This window comes from Chelonoidis abingdonii, chromosome 1 (genome assembly GCF_003597395.2).
Source record: "Chelonoidis abingdonii isolate Lonesome George chromosome 1, CheloAbing_2.0, whole genome shotgun sequence".
In the NCBI taxonomy this organism is placed as follows: domain Eukaryota; kingdom Metazoa; phylum Chordata; order Testudines; family Testudinidae; genus Chelonoidis; species Chelonoidis abingdonii.
The window spans coordinates 340,404,147-340,429,920 of NC_133769.1; the positions used below are offsets into that span (position 1 = coordinate 340,404,147).

Consider the following 25,774-nt stretch of genomic DNA (forward strand, 5'->3'; position numbering starts at 1 on the left):
AGGGAAGGGGGAGAGAGAGGCTAATTTTTCTCTGTGCCAGGATTACTGTCTCTCTCAGGGAAAGTCTGGGAGGGGGGAGAAGGGGGAATGGTTTACTTCTCCTTGTTTTAAGAATCCAAGGGATTTGGGTTCTTGGAGTCCCCAGGGAAGGTTGGGGAGGTCAGAGTGCCCCAAAACACTATATTTTTGGGTGGTGGCAGGCTATCAGATCTAAGCTGGTAATTAAGATTAGAGGTTTCATGTAGGTACCCAAATTTTGGACGCTAAGGTTCAAATTTGGGAAATATACCTTATGACACTTGCAGTCACATTTTGGACTGTGAGTGATCTATAAGAAGCACACTGTATAACAAATGCACCAGAGATTTTTCAGAGCTGATTTTGGGCACACTGCCTACCAGGGGAATTATCAAAGCAGAATATGGGCTGTGTTTGTGTTTTAAAGTTCTGATCTCACTACTGGCTGCCCAGATACTGGAATTTGCAAAGGCTCTCTGCTATAGGCAGTGGTCTTCTGTTGCTTTTGTTACCATACCGTTCAGTGTCATTCAGGATGCTTCAGCAATTGCCTGCTCGGACAGTTCAAACTCACAAATGCCTGAGGAGTCCAATAAATGGATTAAGGGGAATAGCTAGTTACTTATTAATAAGTGCTAATACAGTGGCATTTCACCAGTGTAGCAGAAATGGAATATGAAGATATTTTACATAGTATGGCCATAATTTTCAAAGGTTTGGAAAAAATTAAAATATGGCTCAACTTGGAGTTGGGCACATAAAGCGTTTTCAAGGCCATTGTCTAGCCACATCTAAGTTGCCAGAGCACAGAGTGCTCAGTAAAATTTTCAGCTGCGAACATGCACATATTTGCATGTTCAAAGCTGACTGAGAATGCTGACTAGTTGAACACTGGACATTATAAAGATTTCCCAATACTTCCCGTTATAAAACCCTGTTTCTAGCTACTTACAACTGCCAAAATTTAACAATTCAGGCTGAAATTTTACATTGTGGGTATCTGCCTCAGGATGAACTCGTTTGGAATTTTTCCTTTTTTGTACTTTAGAAGAACCAAACTGAATAAAATTACACACACGTTCTCGCAAGGCAATAGTCCCTGTATCTATAGACATACATATTTTAACAGCACATGCTTAAAAGAATTACAGCAATGGAAAAATTCCATCAGTTCAGAAGAGAGAGTAAAAGCATAGATAAGAGGTCACTAATGTCACATGATAATCAAGTTCTTAAATTCTGCACAAGTATTCTCCATCATGAATGTGATTGAAATGATTGAGAATTAATAATCCTCTCTTTGATGTACACTTCAAAACAATGTCAAGTATGTAAAAGCAACATATGTATCGTTATGTCAATGAAGTCTGTAAGGAAACAGAACAACGAATGTGGCAGTGAATGTTCAGTGAGATGATCTAAGAGTGTTTTGTCCCGTTGCTGTTTTTATCAAGGAACATAAGAGTGCAGTACAGCTTTCCTAGCACTTATTTTGAAGATATAATTAACAAAAAGGCTACCACTAATTAGATGTAAGAACATAGGCCTTTAGAGAAATATGAGATAGTTTAATACAGGGGTCTCAAATACATGGCGCGCATGCAGCCTGCAGAGTTATTTGCTGCAGCTGCCAAGCTCCCCTCACCTGCTGCCCCTGCTTCCCCCGCAGCATGCCGCGTCCCCGCTCCTTTGGCTACCTCCATGCGCTTCCCGACTCCAAATAGCTGTTTGGCGGCACTTAGCACTTTCCAGAAGGGAGGGGGGAGGAGCGGAGAGCCACTTGCTCAGGGGAGGAGGTGAAGGAGAGGCGGGGCAGGAGTGGGAATTTGGGGAAGGGGTTGGAATAGGGGCAGGGAGGAGGTGGAGTTGGGGGGAGACTTTGGGGAAGCGGTTGGAATGGGGATGGGGAAGGGGTGGGAAGAGGTGGGGTAGGGACGGGGCCTCATGGAAGAGGTGGAGTGACCAGAGCAGCGGGGGTGGGGGGTCAGCGATGCTGCCCTCGGGCCAACGTACTAGTCCTCATGTGGCCCTCGTGGTCATTTGAGTTTGAGATCCCTGGTTTAATACAACTGGTCATTTCAGAATCCTAATTAAATTATGCATCATGTGTGTTGTCAGTAGAACTTTCGAGAAGATCTATCACTATTTTGAATTATGGATACACACTGAACACATATGAGCGTACAGACAGAAACAATACATACACCAAAAATCTCCTTTATAGTGTTTGGGGTGTCAAGAAAATCCTAGATTGTTTGGCAAACAGTGTTTATTTCTGTTCCATTAAACATAATTTTCAACTGCTAGCCAGACAAAAATAAAGAGTAATTTACCAGATAAGTGATGAAGACTGCTGTGATAAACTCAGGACAGACAGCTGCAAAGGGTGGGGTATAAAACAGTCTCAGAGGGTTAAAAGGCCCTCCTCCCTATCAACTGAGGAGGGGTAACTACAGGTCAATCAAGCTCAGCTGAGAAGGGGTTACCAGAGAATCAATTAGGATCAGCTGAGAGGGAGTTACCTGAGGTCAGTTAGGATCAGCTGATTCCCACTAATGGCTGCCTGAGACCTTTTTAAACCCTCCTGTTGGGAGAAGGAGACAGAGGAGGAGTCCTGCTGCCAGTAGGTTAGGAGCAGCAAGACAGTGATCCTCACCAGGAGGGGAGGCTGCATTCCCTCCCAGAAGGGAGAAAAACAAGCTACAAAGACTGATGGAGAGAAGGAACAGACTTCCCCTGTGCCACCAAGAGGGACTATTTTACCCAAGCCTGTCTTGCCAAGGCTAAAAGCAGCTGAAGCTGGTGGGACTGAGAAGGTGCCTTGCCACACTGCCTAGTAAGTAGCCTCCCTTTTGGCCTAACTGGGGAAAAATTGGTCAAGACATTTATTGGAGTATCCTCTTTTGCTCCCTTAGACTGTTCCATGTAGGTCAAACCCTGTATTGCGGGTTGGTGCATAAGTAATGTTATGCATAAAAGAAATGACATACAGTGTCATTGGCTGTCATTTACTTCCAATTACTTTTAAAAAATAAAAAACATTTTAAAAAAGCTTTTAGTGCATTTCACATTAGTGTGAAACTGAAATTGTAGCCTTCATTCATCTAAGTAGACTTTACTTAAATGAGTATTCCATAGATGTCACTGGGGTGCAGGCAGTGTGCAGAGCCCCTGTGGCTGATCCAGTGCTTAGGAGCTGGACATGCCAGCTGCTTCAGTAGCAGTGCAGCACCAGAGCAGGCAGGGATCTCCCTTACCCCCCACTGTGCCACCGACTGGACTTTTAGCGGTTGAAAAATGGACACTTGGCGACCCTAATTTAAACACAGAACCATCACAAAATACACACATGTACAATTCACAACAAACACAGTCAAATGCAAAAACTTTACATCTACCCCAGCCAAATAACATTATGTGATTAAAAGACATAGGTGTAGTATGAAAATACAAAAGAAAAGAGGATATTATAGTTAAGATTTTACATTCAATCCTGTTGCCAGGAATTGGATGTATGTGTTTTGAGTAATTCTACTTAAGAACTGAAAGTGAGTTTATTGTACAATTGCAAAGTCTGAATGAGTTTTGGTGGCAAAAAATCATAGAATCCTAGAAAAGCAAGTCAGGAAGGGACCTCAGGAGATCACCTAGTCCAGCCCCTGGTGCTGAGGTTGCTGAAGACAATCCCTGTCAGGTGTTTGTCCAACTTGTTTTTAAAAACATCCAATGACAGGGATTCCATAACCTCCCTTGGAAGCCTATTCCGGTGCTTAACTATCCTTAAAGTTTTTGCTAATACTGAACCTAAATCTCCCTTGCTCCAGATTAAGCCCATTACTTCTTGTCCTACCTTCAGATGACATAAAGAACAATTGATCATAGTCCTTGTAATAACAGCCCTTAACATAGTTGAAGACTGTTATCAGGCTCCCTCTCGGTCTTCTTTTCTCAAGACTAAAACATGCCCGGGTACCCTGAAATGGACACATTACTCTACTGATATCTCACCAGGGCAGACAGAAGTGGGATAATTGCTTCCCATGTCTTACATAAAAGACTCCTGTTAATACACCCCAGAATTATATTACCCTTTTTCACAGTTGCATCCCATTGTTAGTTGGCTTGTATTCAATTTGTGATCCATCCAGATTCTCTTCAACAGTACTATCACCTAACCATCCCCCATTGTAGTGGTGCATTTGATTTGTCCTCCCTAACTGTAGTACTTTACACTTGTTTTTATTGAATTTCATCTTGTTGATTTCTGATCAATTCTCTAATTTATCAAAGTCCTTTTTCCATTTTAATCCTGTCCTTAAAAGTGCTTGCTCCCCCACAGCTTGGTGTCATCTGTAAATTTAATAAGCATATTCTCCACTTCATTATCCAAGTCATTAATGAAAATGATTAAAAGTATCTGACCCAGGACAGATCCCTGCAGCACCTCACTAGATACATCCTCCCAGTTTGAAAGCAAGCCATGATTAACTATTTTGAGTATGGCCTTTCAATCAGTTGTACTCCCACCTTATAGGAATTTCATCTAGATCACATTTTTCTAGTTTGCTTATGAGAATGTCATGTGGGACTGTATCAAAAGCCTTTCTGAAATCAATATATATCTCATCTACTGTGTCCCCCATCCAATAACTTGTCCAAGAAGGATGTGGTGATTATCAGGGTAACCATTACTAAGTCACTTTTCCCCTGCTGCCTCCAGTGAAAGGGAGTCTTGATAGTGCTTAACTGGCTGTCAACCCCCTGACACCTCTGGTTTACTCACCACCCAAAAAATCTTCTCAAGCCTATGCCAGCCCTTACATTTTCCGCTGGTTAACCATAGGTGCATTCCAGCCTCAGAGCCCCTTTGAAGCATTCCCCCCACTCCCGTGATATCCAGCCCCGTCACTGGCTACTCACAACAACCATTCTGCATAAGTATCAACCTTTTGAGTTTTATTCTGCTAACCAATCCATTATTAGTAGAGGTTTGTCTGTCTCTCAGCATTCTTGCACTTGATTTTTCATTCTAGCAGGTAGGTAGGGGTGTATGTATATGTGTAATGTATGTGCTGGAGTATGGGTGACTAGAACCCACAGAACTTATCTGAGAACAGTATCTATAAAATAATTCCTCAAGTACTTAAAACAGCCCTAGGTTAAACAATTTTGCTGTCTAAAAGATCATACACAGAGGTATTTCATGGATTAGAAGTTGCATGTTTAGTCCTGAGACATGATTTAGAATACAGTATGAATAATAAATGATGAGATTTGCTGTAAATTTGAATTGGAGTATCTTTCAAGACAACTGTGTTAACTTACAATTAAGATTCCCAAGATATTGATCAAGTATTTGAGAAAAATATATACCTTAATATAAACATGACTCTAACTTTTTCATACTGGACGGTTTTTTTAAAGTAAGGGATAGCTTAGTGGTTTGAGCATTGGCCTGCTAAACCCAGGGTTGTGAGTTCAATCCTTGAGGAGGCCACTTTGTGATCTGGGGCAAAAATCAGTACTTCGTCCTGCTAGTGAAGGCAGGGGGCTGGACTTGATGACCTTTCAAGGTCCCTTCCAGTTCTAGGAGATAGATATAGGTAAAATACACAAACATTGTTCATGTGTCATGTAAATATTTAGAGTAAACAATAATGTAAAATTGTATCTATTTCACTGTTATGTGTATAGTGTTTTGAGAATACATTTTTGAATAACATACTGTATATGTAAATGATTTTTTAAGACTTTTGAAACTGAGAAAAATCCTTTCCCTCCCCCAGGGTGATCATAACAATTTTTACATAGTCATACTTAGTATCACAATTAATTCAAATATTACAGTGTGTTGTATTGAGGTGTGTTGTATTGCCAGTTTCATGGAAAAGAGCACTGTAGATATATAATGTTGATACATTTGAAGGCAATACAGATCTAGGGCCAGATTCATCAGTATGCTCTTGCTTGCTCAGGCTGATTGTGCTGAAACCCCATTTTAGCTGGCCAGCTAACCCATGTTTATAGCTTCTGCACTTCAGGTGTGATTCAAAATAGTCAGAGTATACTGATGAATCTGGCCCCTAATCTTTTTCCAGATTATAGAAATAAAGCAAGTTAAGACAGATCTAGAAGATAATATTATTTACAACTTCAATTATGATTTTTTTTTAAAAAATTACTAATTCCTTACAGGAACTACAGTTCTGTACTATGGGAATATTGCACAGAAAAATCAGTGTCAGTGCTCTACAAGCATCTCATTTACGTACTTCTCAAATAAATTTTAATAATTATACCTTAAAGAATTTGAGACACATCGGGGATGAGAGTGGGCAAGAGTTGCACAAAGAGTCAGTGGTTTCTAAATTATAATTGCAATGTTTTCAAATCTAAAGTAATCTCTGCTAGATGCCACAGAAAATGAGCAGATGGAGTTTGAGACTTACACATTTTACTGTAGGTTTCAAAGCCACATAGGAGATCTGATTCACAAGCGTTGGGACTATGCAGTCACATCAATATGATGTGAAGATGATTAACATCCTGAATGTGGACTTTATCCCTAATCCAACTGTATGTATTCCTCATGATACTTCTTATTTCAAATACATTTTACATTATTGTTGTAGTGTCCCATTATTAAAAAACACATATCCTAAAAATCATGTACTTCTGAAGAGAAATAGCAGTCTTTTTAACAAGCTGTTTTCTTACCTGATTAAGTTTCTTCCATAAGTTGAGAACAGGAGAAAGCTCACTAGACCAGATTTCTCTGTCAAATTTGCAGCCAGCAGTTACTGATCTGCTCAAGATTCGAAGCTGTGAAATGACCTGAAAAACGAGAAGATAATGTAAGGGAAGGCCATATATATATATATATATATATATATATAAATCTTGAACAGGGTTAGAAATAAGAGAAATAAACAAACTTCCTCCCTTATAAAAATACAACACAGAAGAAAATGAACTGCAATTTGTCCAGACTATAATTTTGGGTACAATTAATTGTTAATATTTTGATCTAAGCCAAATAACTCATTCCTAGACATAGTTCTGCTAATTATTTGAGCCCTATTCGTTAAAAAAAAATCTTGACATTGTCCTTACCTCTGTCACATTCCTAGTGTCCAGTTATAAACTTATACACTAATGAGGTTTGTAATTAAAGTTTCTTTTTCCTAAAATATACAACTAGGTTCAAAATCTTGACCTTAACAAAGCTCTGTCTGTACAAATGAAGGCAGAACTCTTAGGTATGCACATCTCTGAAGGGACATAAAGTCAATTAAAACTCATTTATTCTTATTTTGCAGTCGAACTATGTTGTTTACTTAGCTACCCACGCCTAATCAAACTATTCTCCATTTTTTTAAGGAAAGAGAAAAATAAAAATGTTTATGATAATATGGATGATGAACTGGCATTATAATTTAGCATAGGAATAATGTAATGGAGCTCTGGGAATTTCAGCCTTAGTCCTTCTGTGTTTGTAAATATCCAGGGTGAACTCTTGGCCCTACTGAAGTCAATAGCAGAACACCCATGAATGTCAGTGGGGCCAATATTTCATCCCAACATTCAGGATTCTTCACTTTTACAGCACAGCTGCTGAATTCCCTTTAGAGATGTTTCTGTAATCTTCCTCGATGGCAGTGCCGTATGCCTCTGACACTACACGTAAGGTAACAGTTTTCCTGAATATGCCAAATGATCTTCTGTTGATATGGTTTAGACAGTGAATTTCTTTATTGTTTTCAAATCATGTGATTCTTGTTTTGTTTGACTTCAAAGAACTAACGTTTGTAATAAAAAGTACGTTAATCTTTCAAAAGGACTGGACTATTTAAGTGTTAAACATTCACAATCATGTACTTGAAGTCAAGTTGTTTCTGCATTTTTGATTTTTCTAATCTTGAAAAATGTGTAATGATGCAGTGTTTCATTTTCTTTTGTTTCCCTGATAAATTATTTTCATTTGCTTTGACTGAACCAAAACATCAGCATCTAATTTATCGGACTTGCTACAGCATGAGGCATCATTAATTGGTAGAACATGGAAGTGTTATTTTAACTTTTAAAATATTGACTATCATTTATTCTTGTTTTAAATTTGCCAAACATGACAGAAAATGACTAAGAACTTCAGAGAAACATACACAAAATGTTTTTAATTAGGCTAAAAAAGGCTTGAAATTTGTGAACTATTCACCATTTTATTTAATGTTAATGTTTTATTTCCTCAACAAAATTTTAAGTAAATCAAAACAACGTATTATCCTTTTGGACTGTACAGTAGAGAGTATAAATGAGGAAAAACTGTTTTTGTTTCACTATTACCTTGATAAGGAATTGTAACACCACAAAGTCCTAACGAACATTGTTATCTGACTTGGGTCAGAGAATGTCACAATAAAATACATTGGTCCTGATCCTGCATCTTACAGTGGAAAGGAGACTTTTACTCAGGCACAGAGGTCTGCCTGCGAAAAGCACACAACAGTGCTCACCTCTTACTGATTGCTTACACGTAATACTTAGGAGAAATGGCTTGATTAAATGTATCTGAAAAAGTACAGAACTGAAAACTATCACTTTGTTCTTAATTCCTTTTTAACTGAAATTATCAATGTTTTCAAATTCAAGGAGTATGTACCTAACCAAGAAAAATGTAATTAAATATTCTTGAAAATTGTCTGTTCCTATTTTTCATCACTTCCATCTTTACAGGAATTCCCTATTTTTGCTAATTTGCTTCCTTAATGTTGACTAGAGATTAGTTTATTTCGCTACTATGATTTCCATTTAAACCATTCTCTAGTCTTTTAACACCAACACCCTTAAAAGATGCTTTGAAATGTCTAGTTAATTTTATTATAACAAAAAAGATTCTTGTTTAACTCAGCCAAACTGGTTTAACTCAGCCATTATCTCTGAAAACTCGTGGTGACCAGGAGAGGTTCCGGATGACTGGAAAAAGGCAAATATAGTGCCCATCTGTGAAAAAGGAAAGAAGGAGAATCCAGGGTACTACAGACCGGTCGGCCTCACCTCAGTCCCTGGAAAAATCATGGAGAAGGTCCTCAAGGAATCCATTTTGAAACACTTAGAGGAGAGGAAGGTGATCAGGAACAGTCAACATGGATTCACCAAGGGCAAGTCATGCACGACCAACCTGACTGCCTTCAATTATGAGAGAACTGGCTCTGTGGATATGGGGAAAGCAGTGGATGTGATACATCTTGACTTTAGCAAAGCTTTTGAGATATCCCACAGTATTCTTGCCAGCAAGTTAAAAAAGTATGAATTGGATGAATGGACTATAAGGTAGATAGAAAGCTGGCTAGATCGTCGGGCTCAATAGGTAGTGATCAACGGCTCAATGTCTAGTTAGTAGCAGCACTGCCAGCAGATTGAGGGAAGTGATTATTCGGCACTGGTGAGGCCACATCTGGAGTATTGCGTCCAGTTATGGGCCCCCCACCACAGAAAGGATGTGGACAAATTGGAGAGAGTCCAGTGGAGGGCAACAAAAATGATTAAGGGGCTGGCGCACATGACTTAAAAGGAGAGGCTGAGGGAACTGGGCTTATTTAGTCTGCAGAAGAGAAGAATGAGGAGGGATTTGATAGCAGCCTTCAATTACTTGAAGGGGGGTTCCAAAGAGGATGGAGCTAGGCTGCACGCAGTAGTGGCAGATGACAGAACAAGGAGCAATGGTCTCTCGCTAGATGGGGAGTTCCAGGACTTGGAAGGTTGGATATTAAGAAACTATTTCACTAGGAGGGTGGTTAAGCACTGGAATGGGTTACCTAGGGCAGTGTTGGAATCTTCATTCTTAGAGGTTTTTAAGGTCCAGCTTGACAAAGCCCTGGCTGGGATGATTTAGTTGGGGTTGTTTCTGCTTTCAGCAGGGGGCTGAACTAGATGACTTCCTGAGGTCTCTTCCAGTGCTAATCTTCTATGATTCTATGAATGGGGGTTGCTGTTAAGTGAAATTTCAGTTAACTAGGATGGAGGGAGTTTGGGTGGAGGAGGGGGCTTGGGGCAGCAGACTGAGGAACAGGAGGGGTGTGGGGTGCCAGATCTCGGGGGAGGGGGGGTCTCACTCCTGATTCCCCACAAGCAGTGACCTGTCCCAGCTGCTCCTAGGCGGAGGTGTGACAGGTAGCTCTGCATGCTGCCCCCCCCACCCCATGTGCTAGCTCCACAGCTCCCATTGGCTGGGAACTATGGGCAATGAGAGCTGTGGGGGCAGTGCCTGTGGGTGGAGGCGGTGTGCAGAGATGCCTGTTGTGTCTTCACCCAGGAGCAGGTGGGACAGGTCACTGCTTGCCGGGAGCTACCCGAGGTGAATGCCCCTCGGATTCAGCACCCCACACTCCCTCCCATGCCCCAACCCGCTGCCCCAAGTCCCCTCTCATACCCAGACTCTCTCCCAGAGCTCATGCTCCATACCCCCTCCCATGCCCCAATCCCCTGCTGGCCCTGCGCCAAACAGACTATAAACTGGAATTTCAATGAAGATTTTAAATGCTGGTTTATAGAGCCTTCTGGTTGGTGAAGTGCCAGATAGATGAGTTTTTACTGTATAATCTTTTGATCACAGTGTGTTTACAGTGTGTTGCTCATGTCATTCTGAACACATACAAACATTCTGATACTGAATAAAGTTCATAACCACAATTTTGTGCCTTCCAGCTATAATTTGCTCTAGCTATAATTCTCGTTCTATAATTTGTTTTTCTTTTGCTGTCTCAGAGCATGTGCAATAAACCTAAAAAAAAAATTGTCAAATTCACTTTTAACCTGACAGTTCAGGTAGCACTTTGTACGAGCATTGCATACTTTTTCTTCAAAGTTGCACAGACATGTGATTGATTAACGTGATTGACAAAATAAAATATATTGTTGTAATTCAAATAATTTGATTAATATAAATGTTCAGCATCAACTATTTGGGGAAATAGTTGCTAACCTGTTCTGTAACTATTGTCATTCAACATGTTGCACATGTGCATTCCACTTCAAGTGTGTGTGTGCCCAGTGCACTTCCTTCAGAGATTTTTCCCTTAGCAGTATCCAGTGGATGTGGCACATGCGTCCTCTGCTGCGTAATAGTATATAGAGGAGAGCCACTTCTGAGCCCCCTTGATTTTTCTTACTGGACCGACTGCAATACAGAGGAGATGGAGGCTGGGGCATGGAATGGGCATGTGTAATACATCTCGAAGAACAACTGTTATGGCACAGGTTAGTAACTGTTTTTTCTTCTTCCAGTGAGTTCACATGTCCATTCTACTTGAGGTGACTCAAAAGCAATTCAATCTGGAGGTGGGACTGGTGTTTGAATAATGACTGAAGGCCTTCACGTCCAAATCTGGCATCAGCTCTAGACTGCTGAGAAATGGCGCATTGAGAAACAAAAGTATGTACTGAAAACCAAATTACAACTCTACAAATATCCAGTATAGGAACTAGAGATAGAAAGGCTGCATGTGAGCTTGCTTAACATGCGAGCACTCTGTGCACTGGAATTACATTGACCATGTCATAGCAAAACATATACCTGAGGAAATCCATGATGTTGCAGACAGGATGAAGAGCCTTCCAGTCTCATCCCAAACAGTTGTGAGGAGGACCTAAACAGTTCAGTCCCATCGAAATAAAATGCCTATGCTCTTCTAACAACCTATGTGTAGTCTCTCCTCATCCTTATGAGCATGAGGCTTAGAGAAGACAGTTAGTAACTACACTGCCTGATATGGAAGTGAGAAATTTTGGATCAGGGTGTAGGTGTAACTTATCCTTATAGAAGACTGTATAAAGCAGGTCAGATACCAGGGCTCTCAATTCTCCTACTCTCCTTGCAAAGGTAATAACCTTTTTTTGTGGTAATCTTAACAGAAAGATGAAGCAACAAACAGGTAAACCATTGGTTGAAAGGGCTGACCCATGAGCTTTGCTAAAACCACGTTTAAGTCCCAAGGGGAAATAGGATTCTCTACTTGGGCATATAACTGGTCCAGACCCTTCCAAAACCTCAGTGACATGGAACTGGATTATCGATTGGAGGGTGGAAGGCAGAAATAATGGCTAGGTGCACCTTGATGGAGCTAATGGTAAAACGGCCTCCCCAACACATAGATCATTGCTGTGTTGTCCATAAGAACTAGTAAATTATTTTCCTTTTCATAGATTCTAAGGCCAGAAGGGACCATTATGATCATTTAGTCTGACCTCCAGTATAACACAGGCCATAGAAGATCATAATGGTCCCTTGATGTGGGGGAGGAAAGTGTGATAAATTAGATGAATGGCTTTCAATTATCTTACATTTATATGGAGAACTAAATTCTAGACAGACCAGAGATCTTAAGTCTGCAGAGTTCCTCGGTGGGCTATCCAACCTTGGGTGGAAGCGTCTGTAACCAGAGACAAAGTAAGTTGTAGAGGAACAAAAGGAACACCCACTCCTACATTGGATGGGTCCATCCACCAGTCCAAAGAGGCTAGGACTTCAGTGGGCACTTAAACCAACATAATCAGTGGATGATGAATCGGGGACTACACCAAGCTCTGCCATCTCTGCAGCTTCACAGTTGCTGCCTGGCATGCAGAACCACATATGTACATGAGGCCACGTGACATAGCATATAATTGCTTCAGTCTTCTATCATGCTAGGATGGGACTTCAGAGCTGATGAAATGGCCAGCATTGTCTAGAATCTGGTTTTCAGAATGATTGTCCAGCTTCTGTAGCATCTAAGACTGCTTCTATAAACCCTATTCTCTGAACACATAAGAGGTCAAACTTTCCCTCACTGATTAGCAATCCCAGTGAGCTGAAAGTGGACTGTATCTTAGCCACACTGGATAAAACCTGGCTCTTGGATTGCACTCTCACCAGGGCCAGCTCTACAGTTTTCACTGCCCCAAGCAGTGCGCCAAATTGCTGCCGGGGGCAGTCCATGTGCCCTTAGGGCGGCAGGTGTGTTTCCGTGGCGGCGACAATTTGGCGGCAGCTTCTAGGTTTAGCTGAAGCCGCCGTGGATGGCTAAACATAGAAGCTGCTGCCGAATTGCCCCCACCGCGGAAACGCGCCTGCCGCCCTAAGGGCACACGGACTGCACCCCCCACCCGCGGCGGCAATTTGGTGCGCTGCTTGGAGGCAAAACAACAGGGGCTGCCGCCCCTTGCAGATTGCCACACCAAGCACCATCTTGGAATGCTGGTGACTGGAGCCGGCCCTGATTCTCACCAACTGGTCATCCAGGTACAGAAACACTTCAACTTCTGATTTCCTCAGGAACACAGCCAGCACTGCCATGCATTTTGTAAAAACACATGGGGCCACAGAAAAGCCAAATGGCAGGACTGCAAACTGACGGTGAGATTGGTTGACCATAAATCCAAGGAATCTCCTGTGTCTTTTATGTATTGCCAAATGGAAGTATGTGTCCTTCAAGTCAAGGGCAGCATACCAATCAACAAGGTCCAGGAAAGGGATAATTGAAACCAGAGTGACCATGCAAAGCTTTATTTTCTTTATGTATTTGTTCAGCTCCTGCAGATCTAGTTTGAATCTGAGACTTCCCCATTTCCTTTGGGAATTAGGAAGTAACACGAATAAAACTCATTTCCCCTGTGTAAAAGAGAAACTTCTTCTATGGCTCCCAACAGATGGAGAGATTGTACCTCCCAAAGGAGAATTTCCTCAAGAGTGGTCCCTGAGAACAGATGTGGAAAGAAGATATGGAGGGGTTAGAAATAAACTGAAGAGTGTATCCCAATTCCACCATGCTTAAGACCCACTGTCTGTAGTGAAATGGGTCCAATAACATAGCAAATCGGCTAGGCAGCTGGAAAAAATATATAGGAGAAGTTGGCAAACTGCTAAGCTGTCCTTGACAAGAATGTCAAAATGACTGGTGTTCCCAAGCTGTCTGGACAAGTTTGCAATGGATGAAAAAGCAGCCAGAGATGGTCTCCTCCTATAACTTTCCCCTTCCTCGTAGATTGGTCCTGCTGGTGAGGCACTGTAGCGAGGCGGTGTGGCTCCCCTCCTCTGCAGGGAGGGTTGAGCCCCGTCAATCATCCCCCGGGGCGGAACCGCTGGGCAGAAGTCCCGCCCCTCAGAGGGTCAGGCGGCGACCCAGAAGAATAAAAGCTGGGCGCCAGCCTTCAGTTGGAGCTCAGCCGCCGGCCAGAGCAGACGTGCCTGCTGACCCCCGTCGCTGGAAAGCTGCTGAGCTCCGAGACCGACACCAGGGGCTGCCAGAGCTACCCGGCAGCCGCTACAACGAGGAGCTGCCAGAGCTACCCCGCCCCTACTACGGCCCCGAGGAGCCGTCGGACCAGACCTGGCCCACCTTCCCTGAGGTACTCCCGGACCTACTGCCCAGCCCTGACTGGGAGGAGCCCATGGTGCTGGGCGACCCTGCGGACCAGGTAGGAAACGAGGGGGAAATTGGAAGTAGCCCGGGGGCAGCTGACTACAGTCAGGCTGCAGAGGGCCCCAAGGCCTTGCCGTAGTAGTTTCCCGGTCCAGGATCCCCACTGATCGCTCTGTCAGTGTGTTCGGTCCGGATCCCCACTGACTGCCACTAGCCGACAGCCACTACTAGGGCCTGGGCTGGAACGCAGAGGAGTGGGTGGGCCTGCGTTCCCCCTGCCACCGCTAACCAGGTGGCAGATCCCCTTCACCTGACCTAAGAAGACTATGACTTTGCACTGCGTGCCCTGTCCACAAGGCTAGAGCTTCTTGTATTGTGTTTGTGTTTGGTGCCTCACCCGACCCAGAGGCTGGGCCACTATTGACTTTGCCACTGCTCTGCCCTGCTCCACAAGGGCTAGAGCTCCTTGTAACTGTGTTTGGATGCCCGCCACCAAGGGCTGGGCCCCTATTGACTTTGCCACTGCTCTGCCCTGCTCCACAAGGGCTAGAGCTCCTTGTACTGTGTTTGGTGCCCCGCCGAACCAAGGGCTGGGCCCCCTCTAACTTTACCACTGCTCTGCCCTGCCCAAAGGGCCAGAGCACATAGAAACTGTAACTGTGTTTGCTGGTGCCCGCCTGCATCAAAGGCTGAGCCCCGTTGACTTTACCTGAGCTCAGTCCTCTCCATAGGGACCGCACGTCCCCGGACGGTGGGCCGCGGGTCCAAGGGGCCGGACCCTTGGAGGACAGAACGAGGCCGGTGTGGCTCCCCTCCTCCACAGGGAGGGTTGAGCCCCGGCAACCCTCGTTACAGGCACCAAGAAAGCATAATGGTGGGATTAATGTGAATGAAACTGCTGCTTCTTTGGGAGAGGAATGTAAATACCCAAAGACTTCAGCATAGCCATACTTGGTCTTCTGTAAAGTAGTGTGAGTCCTTCAAAAGGGAGATTCTGAATGGCCTCTTGGATCTCCTGAGGAAGATATGATTGGAGCCATAACCAGCTATGCAATGTAATGGTCAATGCCATGGATCTGGAAGCAGAATTTCAGCATCCAATACAGCATGAAGTAAGGTCCTGGCTACCATATAAAACCCTCAACTACCAGTGCAGAAACTCTTGTCTGGACTTCTCTGGCAGCAATGCTTGCTGATTAGAAATATGGAGTTGCAGTCCACCTGTAGAATAAACTTTTCTTCCACCGAGATTGAGCTTCTTTGCGTCTTTTGATTTTGGGGTAAATGCCTGCTGACCTTGTGCTCTTTTTTTGTTAACATCTGAACCTTGGGGTGGATATAAAAAAATGTAAAAACCTTGTGAGGGGACATAATACCTCCATTCAGTCCTTTTAGCTATGGAAGGCAGGGAAGATGGTGTTTGCCACCATAATTTTGTGGGCTCCAGAATAGCTTTATTTATGCCAAGTGCCACTCAAGAAGGCTCCAGAGATCCCAATATATTAATCAATCTGTGAACTCTCCTGAATTACTTCCACCTATATATTTAGGGAGAAAACTACCCTCTCTAGGAAGTCCTGGTGAGCCCTGTAATCTGGGGTGAGGAAATAGCAGACACTACCACCTTGCTGTGCAGCAAGGATGAGGAAGCCAAGGCTGCCTAAAGTGAAGGTTTCCCCAATTTCTCCAAAGGTGCATTCACTGGGGCAGATTGCTCATGTTTGGCACCAAGCTCAGTACTGGGAGTAGCTTCCTGCAGCTCTTGCTATGCAGCTTTGTGACACCTACTGGAGATTGTAAAAAGGAGAGGGTGTGCAGAGGATCTGGAGGCAGGAGAAAACCACATGGATTCCAATACGACCATTGATATGGCACCGGAGCCCAATTACTGCCCGACCCAGGCTCCCTACTAGCCGACTAATACAGAACCTCTGCTGGATATCAACAGTGAAAACCCCTCAGAGGAGGGTGATGGCTTATGTGATGACCAGGACATAGGGGTCAGCTTCCAATTTAGACAACCTCAAATTATCTGATGAGAGAGGTGTAGTGGCTGGGAGCCGTGACAGGAATCTGGAGAAGTTGGCATCAGAGACTGCCTCTAGAAGCACTGTATGAGAGGGTACCAGAGTGTCTGGAGATGCCCATGCTATCAGGTGCTGAACTCTAGCAGCTGGCAAGTCTGTATTGGTACTAGGAGACATCTCTTGAACCATCAGCGAACCAGACACCGGAAGACTCAGCGGATCACATGTTGCGGCATCTGTTGATGACACCAAGAGATTCTCCTGCTGCTGCTGAGCCTCAGAGGATGGCACCTCTGATTGGAGCTCCCTTAGAGGTCAGTCTCAATGGCACTACCAGCACTGGAGTTCACAACTCATCTGAGATGCTATCTGCAGCAGGGTGTGTCTTGGCATTGAACACTCTAACTTGCTCCTCACTTTATTTACTGTATGTTGGTGCTAGGAACCTTAATCTCCTGGAGGGGTGCTTCTAACCAAAGTAAAGGTGCTCGATGTCTGCCCCAAGTGGGAAGGTTGTGAGGGCTGATGCAGGGTGGCCTCTGTAAGAAGATGGTTTAGTCTGACTTCTCTGTCCTTTTTAGTCCCGGACTTAAAGTCCTTGCAGATTTGGCACATGTTCCTGATGTGAACATCTCTGAGGTACTTTAGGCACCTGGAGTGTGGGTCACTGATTAGCATCAGCTTCTCATGTTCATCACAAGGTTTGAAGCCTGGGGACCACGACATATCTCTGGTACTGATCACTGGTACCCAGAACCCAGGGGAACTGAAATGTATGCTATTAGTAAAATACTACACTGAGACTATGAACTATTAAATAGTACCAAATATATACAACAGAAAAAAATTAAGAGGTAAATACTTGCAGCAGCAAAGCAGCACATTCCCAAATCTGGTAAGAAGGAACTGAGGGGCGTTGGGGGGCAGCTCTGCCCTTTATTTATACCATCGCTCGGCAGCAAAGCACTCATGTGCCACCCTGATGGGTATCGCTAAGAGAAAAATCTCTGATGCTAATGCACTAGGCATGTATACACCTGAAGTAGAATGGACATATGCAATCATTTGAAGAAAAACTAATGTTATGAGGGTCCAGTGTCTGGGTGGTCAAATATTAAAAGGTAGTGGAAGCACTTTCCTATTGTATTATTCATTGCAGTCCAGTTGCAATTTTTGATTATAAAATTTTGATTGCTGAGTTTACCATGCAAAGCATATTCAAAAACACTTTTATTTTTCGTTAATTAAAGCAATGACATCTGTTTGTGCCTTATGTATTTTACTGAAGTGCTCGTGAAAACAGACACTATAATACTCTTTTCAAAGGACATATTACTAAAATAAAGTCCATGAACTAAGCAAAGAAATTACATTTTGTACTCCTGTGACTGTTCTGTACCAAAATGGGGCGTAGGTAATTATGTAATAAAATAGTTTGGATCTAAGTGTCACCCTGATATAGTTGACGATGCTTGTAACACACCTAGGCCCCATTCAGTCAAGCTTCCCAATACAGGACAGCATTTAAACACATGCTTAATAGGGACAGACTTAAGCCCGTACTTAAATGCCTTCTTCAACCAGGTCCATAACGAATACCACTGTCAGGGCTATAAAAGCCTTTTTACTATTTAGGCCACTATTCTATATTACAACTTATATTAAATATTCATAAAAACAGTGAAAAAATAATAAAAAACAGTGTTAAATTCCTTAACAAACTTTAAACAGAGTTAGCCCAGGCTCTCACTTGGGTGTTTCCCCAGGGCTTAAATTCAGCCAGAGCTGATTGGAGCAGAACTCTGGTAAATATTTTCAGACCCAATGGAGTATTTGTAGCATACCAAAGTGGGGGCTCTGCGAAATACTTGACGAGAATTTAAGCCTTGGTGTTGCCCCTAACTCCCCACCCTCCTGTCTGCACTCAAAAACCTCTAACCCAAATTTAATGGAGTCTTCAACCCATGCTAATTGGCTTGGTTGTTAGAGTCTGGGTTCTGTTTTCACTCAGGCTGGTAACCTGCTCTGCAGTGCAGACACAGGCTAAATCACTCAGTCTGACAGTCCTTCTGTCTTCCTGGAATTCTCTATGTGAGCAAAAGGACTGATAAGTTCCCCTATAAGTCACTGAAAAAGATCAGAGAAGCTCAAATAACCAGGGATATGCCCTGAGAAGTCCTAATGACACACAGTGAGGATCCAGTAAGTTGGGAAGGCCTTTGCTGTATGGCTATTTACCTGGGCTAACTCTGCAGACATACCCCAGTATTCTGAGTGGGGTTATCAAGAGTGACTGACGACATAGAGGTGCTCAGTAGGTCTATGGCCTAAGTGTATCTTAAAAAGGAACTGGCTGCGATTCCACTCCCTACAATTTACTGGCAGTAGCAAAACTTCAACAAACAAACAATGAGGCTCAAACATCACTTCTTCTTTCAGTCCATGCTCCTGATGATTAGCTAAGGGGGCTGGAGACTGCAGGATAGTTTCCATCTGAAATACTAAAGATCAGTATCTGTTTTAGGGAGAACAGTGGCAGCTCATTATTTGAAGGGAGAGACCATTTCTACATCTATTGAATCACAACATTCTCCACTGATCCACAATATTATTATTCCTAATCTATGTTTGGATCAAACAACAAGGAATTATCTCAACAGATATAATAAGAACATTAATTCATAGTAGTACATTTTCTAAGTGTTGCATAGAGTTTACCTAAGTGACTCCCATTGACTTTAGTGGTTGTTCTGTTTCTAAACTGTCATGCAATGCACATCTATAATGTACACATAAGCATTATAAAAACCACAGAAAATTAAAATGAGCTGAAATACAAACTGACTGAAAACTCTTTACAAAATAATGTTGAGTGACTGCCTCTTGATGGAAAGTTGCACAATCTCCAGTAGTTAATCACAAATGAAATTCTGACGGTTAAAACAGATTTATAGCCACATCATAGAATTTATGACCAAGACGGACTGGGTTTTTTCATACAGAGGATAGCAATTAAATTACTAAGTCTGCTGAAGTAGTTTTTCAAATGACCAGGGGATAGTTTTATGGTCAATGCACAATGTATATCGTAACAAAGAATGGCATTTAGTAGAAGTGCTGCACTAACGGAATCCTTCTAGTCAAATGTCTTGCACCGCACAAAACTAAATTTCCTAGATGTGGATCCAAAATGATGTTACTCCTATATTCAGCTGAGCAGCACCTCTAAAGTACCCTGGGTTGTGTGGAGGGCTCCAGATTCAGGGCAAGTTTTTCCTGCACCTCTGTACTGAATCAGAGCCACTCCACTGGATCAAAGCCACTCTACATTGTATTAGGTCTTCTACTCCCCTTCTTCCTCTCTCTTTAAAAGGAGCAAAGAGAGGCCTCTGAGGGTATGACATCTTCCTCATCCATCCCTCCACCTATCCAAACACCAACCCCAAGCTGATGAATATAAGAGAAAAAGTTACTTACCATATAGTAAAAAACGGTTACCCATCTTTTAGTAACTGTTGTTCTTCGAGATGTGTTGTTCATGTCCATTCAAAATAGGTGTGCGCGCGCCGCATGCACGCCAGCCGGAAGATTTTCCCCTAGCAGCGCCCGTAGGGTTGGCCCTGGCACCCCCTGGAGTGACGCCACTACGGCGCCCTATAAAGGGGCCCGCCGACCCTCCACCCCCTCAGTTCCTTCTTGCCGGCACTCCGACAGAGGGGCAGGAGGGTAGGTATTGGAATGGACATGAACAACACATCTCGAAGAACAAGTTACTAAAAGGTGGGTAACCGTTTTTTCTTCTTCGAGTGGTTGTTCATGTCTATTCAAAGTAGGTGACTCAAGTCTAACCTTAGGTGGTAGGGTCGGAGGTCACCACTGACTGGAGTACTGCACAACCGAAGGCGGCATCATCCCAGGCCTGGTGCGTGATGGCATAGTGCGATGTGAACGTGTGGATGGAGCACTACGTGGCAGCTCTACAAATCTCCTGAGTCGGGATCTGAGCCAGGAATGCCGTGGAGGAGGCCTGCGCCCTGGTAGAGTGGGCCGTAACCGCAGGAATAGGAGTTTTGGCTATATGAAAGCATTCCCGTATGCAGGCTGCGATCCACGAAGAGATCCTCTGAGAGGAGCCTGGGAGCCCTTCATTCTATCTGCCACCACTGGGTTGACCATCTAAACGGCTTTGTCCGTTCAACATAAAAGGCTAGGGCCCTGCGGACACCCAGGGAATGCAGCCTCCGCTCCTTATCGGAAGAGTGTGGCTTTGGATAAAACACCGGTGGGAAGATATCTTGTCCCATATGGAATTGGGAGACGACCTTGGGAAGGAAAGCCGGGTGAGGTCTAAGTTGAACCTTGTCCTTACAAAAGACAGCGTACGGGGGATCGGATGTTAGTGCCTTGAGCTCTGATACCCTCCTTGCCGAGGTGATCGCTACAGGAAAAGTGACCTTGTATGACAGGTACAGCAGAGAGCATGAAGCCAGGGGCTCGAAGGGAGGACCTGTGAGGGCAGAGAGGACCAGGTTCAGGTCCCAGGTAGGTATTGGTTGACAGACATGCGGGAATAGCCTGTCCATGCCCTTAAGGAAACGACCAACCAGCGGGTATGCGAACACTGAGGTGCCCCCTTCTGCTGGGTGGAAAGCTGAGATGGCTGCTAAGTGAACTCGAACCGAGGAGAGGGTAAGGCCCAACTGTCTCAGGTGGAGCAGATAGTCTAAGATAACGGGAATTGGGGCCTGCAACGGTTCCTGCCCTCGCCGACCGGACCAGATGGAGAAGCGTTTCCATTTGGCCAAGTAGGTGGCCCTGGTCGAGGGATTTCTGCTACCAAGGAGCACTTGTCTGACCTGTTGGGAGCATTGCATCTCCACCGGGTTCAACCGTGGAGCAACCAGGCTGTGAGGTGAGAGACTGCACGTTCAGGCGGTGAAGGCAGCCCTGGTCCTGTGTGATCAGGTCCGAAAGCAGGGGCAGTGTCAGGGGCGCTCAGGTGGACATGTGCAGGAGCTACGTGTACCAATGTTGGCGCGGCCATGCTGGTGCTATCAGGATTACATGGGCGTGATCCCTGCGGATCTTGAGAATTACCTGTGTATCAAGGGAAATGAAGGAAAGGCATAGAGCAGCCCTTCCTTCCACAAAAGGAGGAAGGCATCCAACAGAGACTCCGGGTTGTGGCCCCACAGGGAGCAAAACCGCCGACACTTCCTGTTTTCCTTTGAAGCAAACAGGTCTAACTGGGGACGACCCCAGAGCCGGAAGATTGAGCGCACTACGTCCCGATGAAGGGACCACTTGTGACCCCAGTAAGAGCGGCTGAGGGCATCCGCCAGGCCGTTCTGTTCCCCCAGGAGGTAGAATGCCATCAGGTGGGTAGCATTCTGAACACAAAAGGCCCACAGCACAAGGGCTTCCCTGCACAGGGGAGAGGAGCGTGTACTGATATAGTTTACTGATATAGAAGACCGCTGACGTGTTGTCCGTGAGGACTGAGACACATCTGCTGGCCGTTTACTGATATAGAAGACCGCTGACGTGTTGTCCGTGAGGACTGAGACACATCTGCTGGCCAGGTGGGATTGGAAGGTAAGACAAGCCAGGCGAACAGCTCTCAGCTCCCTGACATTGATATGTAACTTGAGGTCCTCCTGTGACCACAAACCCTGTGTCCTGAGATTCCCCAAGTGCGCTCCTCATCCCCGATTCGAGGCATCCATCACCAGGGAGAGGGAGGATTGAGGAGTGGCAAAGGGAACACTCAAACACATCTTCTGTTGGTCGAGCCACCCTTGGAAAGAGCTCAGCACCAGCTGGGGAAGAGTCACCACTGAGTCCAGGGGATCCCTGGCCGGGCAGTATACCGTAGCTAGCCAGGATTGTAGTGGGCGGAGCCGAAGTCTGGTATAGGTGCACGTTGCCATGTGGCCCAATAGCTTGAGGCTTGCCGTGGTGGTCGGGGCCGGACATGGACCGGAACCTGGACTCTGGAAGATACGCTCTGGTGTGTGTTGAGTCCAGAACCGCCCCTATAAATTCTATCCTTTGGGTAGGAGACAGGGTAGGGTTGGTCTCGTTTAAGAGGAGGCCGAGCTTGAGGAAGGTCCGCCTGATGAAAAGCACCTGAGCTTTCACCTGCTCCTTGGAGTGACCTTTTATAAGCCAATCGTCCAAGTAGGGGAATACCTGGATACCCCGCTTGTGTAGAAAGGCTGCCACGACTGCCATGCACTTTGTGAAGACCCTTGGTGCCGCCAATAGGCCAGACGGGAGCACTGTGAACTGCAGATGGGCATCGGCCACAACAAACCTGAGGTACCGATGGTGTCGGGGGATTATGGCGATATGGAAATATGCGTCCCTTAAGTCGAGGGCGGCATACCAATCTCCTGGATCCAAGGAGGGAATGATCGAAGACAGGGAGATCATGCGGAGCCTAAGCTTTTTCACAAACTTGTTTGGCCACCACAAATCCAGGATGGGCCTGAGGCCCCCTTTTGCCTTCGGTATTAGAAAATACCAGAGTAGAAGCCTCTGCCCCTGAGCTCCTGAGGAACTTCCTCCACTGCCCCCGCTGTGAGGAGGGAACACACTTCCTGAATTAGAAGTTGTTTGTGAGAGGGGTCCCTGAAGAGGGACGGGGAGAGGGGCTGGTGGGGCGGTAGGTAGGAGAACTGGATAGAATATCCCCTCTCTACCGTGCAAAGCACCCAACTGCCCGACGTGATTCGGGGCCAGGCATGGTAGAAGGGGCACAGACGTGACCCAAAGGTAGGGAAAGAAGGATCCGGAGTCCTGATCGGTAGGCCATCCTCGACTGTACCATCAAATAGGGGGCCTAGGCCCCGACGACGGTCTCGGTTGGCTGGATGCCTGGCCGGAGGGGTGGTGCTGGTGGCGCCTCCGTCCGTTCCTGCCCCGTCTGTGCCCAACCTCTGGACAATTCTGTGTCTGGTAAGGGCGCAGGGCCGCTTGCGGCCTAAACTGCCTACGTTGGGTTGCCAGGGTATGCAGGCCTAGCAAGCGAAGCGTAGCCCTCGAGTCCTTTAGACTATGCAGACGCTTATCCGTTTTGTCCGAAAACAGCATCTACCCTTTGAAAGGGAGGTCCTGGATAGTCTGATGGACCTCATAGGGGAGGCCCGAGACCTGGAGCCAGGCTCCCCGCCTCATGACCAGACCTGTTGCCATGGAGCATGCGCGAGTCCGCTACATTTAGGGAGCCTGAAGGGAGGCTCAGGAGATGAGCTTTCTCTCTTCCACCAAGGCCGAAAACTCTGCCCTTGAATCCTGGGGAAGGAGCTCGGTAAACTTCGACATGGCCGAACAAGTGTTATGACCGTATCAGCTTACGACAGCCTGCTGGTTGGCTATTCGTAGCTGAAGGCCTGCCGTGGAGTACACCGTACTACCAAAGAGGTCGAGCCTTTTGGCGTCTCTATTTTTTGGAGTCGACCCTTAAAACCCCTGACGCTCCCTTTGGTTGGCCGCGTCTACCACCAGGGAGTCCGGGGAAGGGTGGATGTACAAATGCTCATGCCCCTTCGAGGGCACAAAATAATGCCTCTCTGTTTTCTTGGCAGTAGGGGCCAATGAGGCTGGCGTTTGCCATAAGGTGCAGGATGTGTCCGCTATGGTCTTGATCAATGGTAGGGCCACCCTGGAGGGTCCCGATGGAGCCAGGATGTACACTACTGGATCTACGTTCACCCCAATTTCCTCAGCCTGGATTGCGAGGCTCTGAGCCGCTCGTCTGAGCAGTTGCTGAAGGACCCCAGTGTCTTCCAGGGCTGGTGCCGTGGCCGTGCCCGCGACCGCCTCATCCGGGGAAGAAGAGGAGGAAATCACTTGGATCGGCCCGTCCTCCGGCGCTTCCAGCCCTTCAGGGTCTGGCAGCACACAACCAAGGTTGCGGGGCCGGTGCTGGTTCCAAATGCGGCACCATGGCCGGTACCGGGGTCGCCAATGAACAGCTTGGCGTGTCTGGCGGCACCTGTTGAGCATGAACTGTGGTCGCCGCGGGTGGCGATGCCTGGCTAGCGGGTGCTGAACTTAGATGCGGCACACCCCTGCCCAGCGACGGTGCAGGTGGAGGAGGCAACTGCGCCAGGGCCATTGATTCCGAGGAGATCGAGGCCGACCTGGAGCGAGGACCAAACGCCTGGCCCACCGACTGGTGGTAGGCCCAGGGGGTCCAAAACGGCCACTGAGAGGGTGGTTGCCATTGCTGCTGCCACTGAGGTGGGTGCCGCTGGTGGCTCATCCCTGAAGTCGGTCTCCTGCTCCGCAACTGGCTGGAGTGATAGGAGTCCGCCTCTGAGTCTGAGATCTCTGAATAAGAGGACCTGGGGGGAGCTGCACCCGTCAACGCTGGGGAGCGGCGCGGAGGCAGGGAGCTGTCTCTTTGGTCTGGTGCCACTCAGGTGGCGCGGGACAGAGACGGAGGTGACAGCATGGCCGGCTTGCCCATAGACTGTATTGGGGGATGATCTATGGTTGGCAACTCCGTACCATGATGCGAGGAGGCCGGTACTGGGATCCTCGGCAGGTCTGAGGCTGCCTCGAATGCCTCCAGTGTCGAGGGGCGGATGAAATATCTCCGCTAAGGCCCAGAGATGATGGTTGCTCCAGACTTGGCCGTCCTCTCTCTGGTGTGGGAGTCGACGGAGCAGCCGGAGGCTGTAGTCCAGCCTGTCCACTTGTACCAGCGGACGGTGTTGGCCTGTGGAGGTCCTGGTGGGGCGATCGCTCGCTCACCGACCTCTTCTTCTTAGCGGGCACTGGGGAGGGCGAGCGGTGCCACACTGAGGCCGACTTCTTATGACCCGACTCCCTCCGGTGCCGGGTTTTAGAGGATTTGGGCTGGGCCCTAAGTCCTGATGCCGGTGCCGGGGCTCTCCGTGCTGGGCACTGCATCGGCCGGCTCTGGGTCAGCAGGTTCCCGCAAAGCAGCCTCCATCAGAAGAACTCTAAGTCTTTGTGCTCTGTCTTTGAGAGTTCTGGGATGGAAGCCCCTGCAAATAGTGCATCGATCCTTTTGGTGGCTCTCCCCGAGGCACCGCAGACAAGCAGAGTGCGGGTCATTCTTTGGCATGAACTTTCCACAGTCCTTGCAGAGTTTATACCAAGGAGACCCAGGCATGCCCCGGCGGGGCGACAAGTAGGTGGGGGGGAACCCCCAACAGCAAAGAACTATGTACAACTAATCTAGATAGACTAACTATATACACGAAGTATATACACTAGGTTTTATGGACACTGCTAAACTTGCTATCAGCAAGCGAAGTTCCAGCTAGCAGTCACTGGCGGTAAGAATGAACTGAG

At 46.1% G+C, this 25,774-nt stretch overlaps 1 protein-coding gene across 1 annotated transcript in view; it reads right to left on the reverse strand.

The window, feature by feature from the left end:
- Positions 1-25,774, reverse strand: part of DYNC2H1 (dynein cytoplasmic 2 heavy chain 1) — a 423,384-nt gene that overhangs the window by 76,457 nt on the left and 321,153 nt on the right. Inside the window, 1 exon segment of the mRNA XM_075066411.1 lies at positions 6,736-6,852. Within this exon segment, the coding sequence (XP_074922512.1) occupies positions 6,736-6,852 (117 nt within the window).